Below are 8,680 nucleotides of genomic sequence, written 5' to 3' on the forward strand. Positions count from 1 at the left end.
ATTAATCTTTGCCATGATGACAGTAAATAATATTTTACTATTTTCAAGACACTTCTCTACAGCTTAAAGTGACCTTAAAGGCTTAACTAGGTTAATTAGGTTAACTAGGTAGGTTAGGGTAATTAGGCAAGTTATTGTATAACAGTGGTTTGTTCTGTAGACTATTGAAAAAAAAATTTGCTTAAAGGGGCTAATAATTTTCACCTTAAAATGGCAGGTGTGTTGAAGTAAGTTGGAGCTAAAATCTGCAGGACACCGGCTTTCCAGGACTGAGTTTGAAAACCCCTGATCTACAGTATATAGGTCTGTAGCACCCTATGGTTATCAGCCTATGGTTTGGCAACAATTTACTTTGAGTCTTAAATATTGTAGATGTTTCATGAGAATTTATCATTGTGAAAAGCATTTATTCTAGTGGGACATTTTGACAAAATCTTATACTGTAAATGACTGAAGATGCAAAATGAAAGTCTTACTTGCAAACGAGAGAATACATAAGTCAGTAAGCAAGTGTACTGTGCACTCAGTAATACTCTTGTTAAGGTCAAATAAGCATTCATAAATATTCACATTTTAAATATGCATGAAAATACATATTTTTGGGGGTTATATAGGCCAGCAGGTAGGTAGGTAGGTAGGTTAGTTACTTACTTAATAAATAAATAAATACATATTAGGGCTGTGCAATTAATCGAAAATTCGGTTTTGATTTTGGCTTCTAACAATTATGAATAACCGTTAATGGAGATAAACAGTTATTGCATCATAAACTGCCCCCTTTCCAGTTGTACACATTTGTTGCTCTGCAAAGCTCAGTTTCACGTGAACATGACTAAAAGCATGACCTGTAATGTAACTTTTGGCAGATGATTAAACTTCATTTGGGGAAAAAATATCAAAAACTTAAAATTCACAGGAGGGCGAATAAGTTTGACTTGTAATCAACTGATCCTTTTGAATAATCGTGATTACAATTATGAGCAAAATAATAGTGATTATGATTTTTCCCATAATCGAGCAGCCCTAATACATATATACACACACAATATACACTGTAAAAAATTACTCAAAGATGATTCCTTGGATTTACTAAAAAAAAATTACATAAAGTGGTTGTAAACAATTTATTTGGGTTAAATTTAAACAAAGAATTTAAGTTTAATTTTCTTAAATTTAATTTGTTTGTTTAAATTCAACACAAATAAATAGTTTGCTACAGTTTTGCAGACATTTTTTTCAGTGTAGCTTAGTTTAGGATTAGGAGATCTCCAAAACAAAATGATGAACACTTAAACTACGTAACCAAAATCCATTATGAACTAAAACTGTATCTGTATTTACAATTCCATCAATTTAAACAATATTGCAAACAACACGAATAGAAAAGCAGCTCAAAAAATAGCGTCTCTCCCACATTTAAAAGAAATTGACAAAACACGAATGATTAATTTTGTTGTATAGGGTCAAGCACATCCATCAGTAAAACAACAGATTTAATGTTTAGCCTAAAATTTGTAATCGCACAGTACTGTATTTTATTTATTTGGTTCACAGATTTATTTCCTTTACTACATATGATATTTCTTATACAATATACTGTTATAAACCACTAACAATGTCAACAAAAGTCACATCTTTTTAAACTGCAAATTGAAATCTTCAATGCATAAGTGTCTACTAAAAAAAACACCCATAAATTACCAGCGTTAAAGTTAAATGCTTTGCTTACTTCGCTGTTCCAAATCAAACCATTTATAAGAAAAACCACAATAAAAGAAGCAAAAGAACAATGCTTAATCAAGCCGAAGAAGAAGTGCAGAACTTATTATAGCAGCCGATTTTTGTCAAAATGTTGGTTCCTCAACTAAATGCAAACAATCATCATGCAACCAAATGATACCAAGAGGAAGCATCCTTTAATGATTTCCTCTAAAACAACAGAACAGAATGACATTCTGCATCTGGGATCTGTGAATGTCTGTCTATAAAAAGAAGAAAACTCACTGCATTAACTGACAGAACGTATGAACTCAGCAAAAGTAGCAAGCATGAGGAAACAGAGGCCAATGACTCTAATACACACTGACAGCAAAGCTGAAGGGGGAGACACTCATAAAGCCAATGAAAACGATGATGTGAAGAGATAATGGGGCAAAGGAGCACACAAAACATCAAGATTTGTGGAGAATTAAAAAACATGCCACTCATCTGTGCAAGTTTTGCTAAATTTATTACTATTATTGATATACTGTTAACGATTTTTGTAAATGACAATGCATTTAACTGTAATCTGAACTGTTTTTACTGTATGTTACTGTATTTTAAAGTTTCACTGTGAAAATGACTGTATATTTTACAGTAAAGAAATACAATACTGTAAATACATATAGAGCAAGATAAATGGTGGTGTAAACGTAAATACAGTATTCCTGCTGATTTACAGTAACTTACTGGCGAACCACTGGCAGTAACTTGCTGTAGATTCTAGAGGAAATTGTTAAAAGCACGTGTTTAAATCAGTCCATTTTAGACAACATTGATACAGTACACATTTTATAAGAAGAATTTTTTTTTTTAAATCTGAGAATTTTTGTCCAAAATTTGCAGTTTATTAGAGATCATTCAATGTTTTTTTTTTTAATTGACAATAAAATCCTTCAACAGTCTGAGAGACCATCAAAAAGGCTTCCTGGGGCTGTTTGTTGCTCAAACATTTTGATAATTTCACTGTATTGTGGTGTGGTAACCAATAAAGTAACAAAATGACAAAAAAAAACTGAAGAAATAAAATGCCATTAACAACTGTACACTGTCAAATATTATATGATCAATTAGTCCTGACAGCATATATTTTTAGTTCATTGTAACTTATTAAACTATGTTAATTAATGATGTTCTAACTCAATTTTATAAGTTATGCAAGCTGTTTTAAGTCAGTTCAACATAAAATAAAATCATTCATTCATTCGCCACAGCGGAATGAACCGCCAACTCATCCAGCACATGTTTTACGCAGCGGATGTCCTTCCAGTTGCAACCCCTCACTAGGAAACATCCATATACACTAATATATAATTTGCATTAGATATAATTATTTAATTAAGAAATATAAACAAACATTTTCATGCATTTTTATATATACAAAATAAATATGCACAGCACAAATAAAAACAGTATATTATGTAAATACAAGCATATATTTTGGATGTGATTTATTGTGATTAATGTTTCTACAGCACTAGTTTTGGGATGTACCAATCGGTTTAACAACAAAAATAAACATTAAGAGTACTACAGACTGCGAACATCTGGCATAAAGAACTGTGTGACAAGTTCTTCTACAAATGTTGATGATTTATGTTGGGACGCTATATGGACTAACTTTAAACTTACCTCAAAGAACCCTAATCATCAGCTAATTCATTACAAAATGATTCATAGAATTTACCTCACTCCTAGGAAACGTCACTTAATGAAACTAACATCATCTACCAATTGTAATTTCTGCTCAGAGGATTTCTGCCATGTTTTGGCAATGTCCTGAAGTAAATATAATGTGTCACTTTGGAATAATGTGTCACTGACATTGAAGGACATACTGGAATCAGACACACCATGTTGTCCTAAGCTTTTCCTTTTAAATGATGATTTCTCCTTTGACTTTTCTTTATTTCAGAAATAAAATATTTTCTGCTTTAACAGCAGCTAAAAAAATGTCAGCCCTACATTGGCAGCCTCCACACTCCCTGGACCGGAAACACTGGATGTATATGTTCTTAGACATCGCAAATATGGAACTGTCTGTGGCATAGATGCATGGCGCCTCTACAAAAACTATTACTTCATGGATATGTGCAATAACGAAGATAAAAGATATGATATTGTGATTTTTTTATTTTTATTTAACGTATGTGTAAAAGTCCAATGTATCTACCTCACTTCTACCTGTTAAAAGTGTTCTTGTAAGAAGTTAAATGCAGAGGTTAATTTATTTATTTATTTGCGTATTTATTTATTCTACCTTTTTTTATTAAATTTTAATTTTGTTAATTATTTATTATTTTCGCCAGGGGTGAGTGGTGTAGGGTAATAACAGAAAATGCAGTTGGTTGGTATCCTTGTCTATAACTATGTATGCAAGAATATTTGTTCAATAAAAATTTGATCACAAAAAAAAAAAAAAAACTACCGACTGCCCAAAAAGGTTACACCAAATTAAACAGAAGAGAGAAAAAAAAAACTGTCTGTGGAACAAAAGATAGCGCGTCATGATTTTGTCAAGTATGATGCGATCCTGAATTAACATCTATGTTGATCCTGGAAAATCATTTTTGTTGGAAAATGTAATCCATACCTATTCCCTACCCCTAAACCCAACCACAACTGTTATTTAAAAAAACTATTCTCAAAATCAGAGGAATAGATGGATAACAATCATATAGATGTGCATAAACCCAAAACAGTAAATGTATCCCTTAGTTCTGATTGGAATGTTGTTCCAGGATCAATATAGATGTACAGTAAATCCACGAACATGTCTTACTTAGTAAAATCAGGTTGGCACAAAAGATGAACCAGAACTGAACCAGTATTTCCAAGGCAAGAATGATGACCACATTCATGTTTGTTCTTATTTCCAATCAAGTAGGTGAAATATTAGGCTAAAATCTAATTAAACAGAGCTTTACACCTATTCAGTTACCAAAAATTATTGCACCCGCTCACTATGCCGTTCTCTATATGATTTAGCAGTTTACACATGCTTTGGTTTAGACAGCATACAGTAAATAGTCAAAACAATGTGTTCAGGAGTACATTAACTGCGCAGTACAAGCTGTTGTTTACATCCGTGTATCACCATGCATTGTAAAAAAATTAATGACAAAAGCCAAGACAACAAATATTTTTATGTTCCTTTAATGTATTTTAATCGGGTTTCAGCTATTTTTTTTAATACAAAATTTTACTTAATATTTTTAGTCAGTTTGATGTATTGTAAGATGTAATGTTTGATGTAATGTAAGTTGAGATGACTAGAAAAGTTAATTCAACTTATAAATTTAAGGCAGCAATAATGTTTTTTACAGTGAACAAAAACTTGACATAAGTGCAAACCCTCTTGTTCATTGGCAGTTTGTTAGTGCTCCACCTCTTATCCCATGAGAGTCGACACCATAGCTTCATTCTCTAGTGATCAGCAGCACAAATAAACCCATTTGCATTCAGCCCAGCCAAGCCTGAATGGCTGAAACAGCACAACTCTGCACCCACATGTTGGATGCTCAGAGCCAAAATGGCTGACTCTATTTACCGACAGAGGGTCAGGCTTCATAAAGCAGTCAAGCTGATCCAAAATAAACAATGCAGACCAAAACCTAGAGTAGTTTAAGATCAACCCTGCCCTCTGAACCGTGTCCTCATAAACACTATAAGCAAACCTCCCCAACCCCATAGGCAAATAAAGACATGCTCAGGATCCTCTTACCGCTTGTGTTTTAAGAGCTCAGTCTTTCCTTGTTTGATGTTGGTTGTGTTTTCCTACTGCAAAGGTTATGCAAAATCCTCAAGCAGAAGCTCAGAGACATACAGACAGACAGAGAGCAGACTGGAGAAACACACACACACAGGTGCATCTCATTACTACATCCTGGACACTAATGCTCAGGAGAAATGCTTTACTTCCAACTTTACCAACAGGTAAAGAAAGATTAGCTGATGAATCCACTAAACTGTAAAGGGATCGTTGACCCAAAAATGGAAATTGGGTAAATCGGTCACCCTCATGTCATTCCAATTGCATTTGCTGTTTTTTTTTCATGTTGAACAATGAAGAATTGTTCCTAAATGTATGCCTTTTAAGAACAATTTGGCTTTCTGTGAAACTCTCCACAAAAAACGTCATGTAACCTAAAATTCAATAATGGTGTTCATCAACATCTCCACTAAAATAACACAGATTTTTTTGCAAACCAAAAATGTATATGAACTATTTGTTATGACAGTTTATGTTGTTATTTGAGTTTCACATTTCAGAGCTTGTTGATTGAGCTTGTTTCAGAGTTGGTTGCTATTAAAAGGTATAATAAAATAATGTTATGGATTTAAATAAAATAAATTATAAATATTAGATTAAATGAATTATTAGAAATTAACAAATATGATACTGAAGACATTTTTAATGTTGCCTTGGCAACTGAAATTAAGGACTAACTTAATTGAAACTTGAGTTATTATATAAGTATACACTCACCGACCACTTTATTAGGTACACCTGTCCAACTGCTCATTAACGCAAATTTCTAATCAGCCAATCACATGGCAGCAACTCAATACTCTTAAACATGTAGACACGGTCAAGACAATCTGCTGCAGTTTAAACCGAGTATCAGAATGGGGAAGAAAGGGGATTTAAGTGACTTTATTTAAGTGAGCGGCAGTTCTGTGGGCGCAAATGTCTTTGTGATGCCAGAGGTCAGAGGAGAATGGCCAGACTGGTTCCAGTTGATAGAAAGGCAACAGTAACTTAAATAACCACTCGTTACAACCGAGGTATGCAGAAGAGCATCTCTGATCACACAACATGTCCAACCTTGAGGCAGATGGGCTACAGCAGCAGAAGACCACACCGGGTGCCACTCCTGTCAGCTAAGAACAGGAAACTGAGGCTACAATTCACACAGGCTCACCAAATTTGGACAATAGAAGATTGGAAAAACGTTGTCTGGTCTGATGAGTCTCAATTTCTGCTGTGACACTTGGAAGGTAGGGTCAGATTTTGGCATCAACAACATGAAAGCATGGATCCAGCCTGCCTTGTATCAATGGTTCAGGCTGCTGGTAGTGGTGTAATGGTGTGGGGGATATATTCTTGGCACACATTGGGCCCATTAGTACCGATTGAGCATCAGGTCAACGTCACAGCCTACCTGAATATTGTTGCTGACCATGTCCATCCCTTTATGACGACAGTGTACCCATCTTCTGATGGCTACTTCCAGCAGGAGAACACGCCATGTCATAAAACACAAACCATCTCAGACTGGTTTCTTGAACATGACAATAAGTTCACTGTACTCAAATGGCCTCCACAGTCACCAGAAATCAATCCAATAGAGCACCATTAGGATGTGGTGGAACGGGAGATTTGCATCATGGATAAATCAGCAGCAACTGCGTGATGCTATAATGTCAATATGGACCAAAATCTCTGAGGAATATTTCCAGTACCCTGTGTAATCTATGCCACAAGTGATTAAGGCAGTTCTGGAGGCAAAAGGTGTACCTAATATAGTGGCCGGTGAGTGTAAGCGTATAAGAATGACTGTATCTCAGACTAATCTGTGAACTTGTATTTTATGTTCATTGTATTTCGTTATTAAAATGTTTATTGGTGTGTGTTTATTTTATGAATTTCTGTGTTTCCAATTAGGTTGTTTGAGGTGGAGGTCATGTGATCCTCCCTGATTAATTTAACCTGCAAGAGTTGGCATAGACAGCATAGTGAGACATCAATGCAGATACATATTGAATGCTCCTGATTATTCTACTGCTGGTTATCAGGCCAACACAGTAAAGTAAAAAGTGTTGTACATTCTTTCGTTTATTTGATGTGCTTTTGATTATGTTGATTGGTTTGTTAGTTTGCCTTTAGTTTTCAAGGTGTCCATCAGTATCTGCGAAGCATGGACTGTTTTAATAACCAGCAGGTAGCTACAATGACAGATGCTAAATTAGTGAGATTTAAAATAAAAATGAAAACATAAAACAAATATTAAACCAAAATAGTAATAAATAAAAGCATATAAATAACGCTAAAATTATGGCTACAGTGAAGTATCAAATAAATAATTATTCTAAAATGTCTACTGTTAAGCAGTATTGTGTTTTTCAATAAGAAATAAACTATGAATTCAAATTGAAGGTAACTACTCCTTTAAGTGAAATGTGGGCTGCTAAATCCCTGCAGGGAACTGAAAACATTGCGCTTGTTAAATCTGACCGCCTACAGTACAGTACAATCACAAATTCAACGCATATTCAAATCACAGATGTATTATCATCACCCTGAAAACATCCCATGATCATCACTGCCAACACCACCACCACGACACAAAACCAACAATGCACCACAAAAACATCATCTCATCTCCATAACACATGACAAACAATCAACTTACAGATCAGCCCATCAGAGGAAACAATGAACCTGTAGAAACTTTCCATCTCCTCTAAAGGGATCTTCACCAAGTTCTCCGGGGGCTCCTGGTGCATCCCAGTGTCCTCCATCAGGATCATTTCACCTCTGTCATTTCCCTTATGCTGTCACATCCAGACTGTCCTCATATTATCAATGTTCACTCTCTGAAAGCTCGCGGTGTGTGTGTTTCTCTGTCAGGTGTGAGAGTGGAGGCAGGAGTGTGACGGTTTGTTTAACCCTGCCCATTTCGGATACAGGCCACGCCCACACACAACACACAAACACAATGCACTGCAGTCTACAATCTCACCTGGGACTTTAGAGGCAATGTTCCATTCATTTGCATCATCAACAGACACACACATGTATAGTGTTATAGGGTCTTAAAGTAAGTTCTTAAAGAGACAGTTCACCTGAAAATGAACATTGCTTCATCGTTTACTCACACTCAAGTGGTTCTATAATTTTATGAATTAACTTCTT

General features: G+C 34.9%; 1 protein-coding gene across 4 annotated transcripts in view; it reads right to left on the bottom strand.

The window, feature by feature from the left end:
* Positions 1 to 8,347, bottom strand: part of mcf2la (mcf.2 cell line derived transforming sequence-like a) — a 131,960-nt gene extending 123,613 nt beyond the window's left edge. For 3 of the 4 annotated variants that reach the window (XM_056456648.1, XM_056456646.1, XM_056456645.1), the window contains exon 1: positions 8,178 to 8,347. In XM_056456648.1, the coding sequence (XP_056312623.1) occupies positions 8,178 to 8,295 (118 nt within the window). In that variant the 5' untranslated portion in view covers positions 8,296 to 8,347. The remainder of the gene's footprint in view (positions 1 to 8,177) is intronic. The other variant, XM_056456647.1, reaches the window with a different exon arrangement.
* Positions 8,348 to 8,680: the final 333 nt, after the last annotated feature.

Source organism: Danio aesculapii, chromosome 1, assembly GCF_903798145.1.
Source record: "Danio aesculapii chromosome 1, fDanAes4.1, whole genome shotgun sequence".
Classification (NCBI taxonomy): Eukaryota; Metazoa; Chordata; class Actinopteri; order Cypriniformes; family Danionidae; genus Danio; species Danio aesculapii.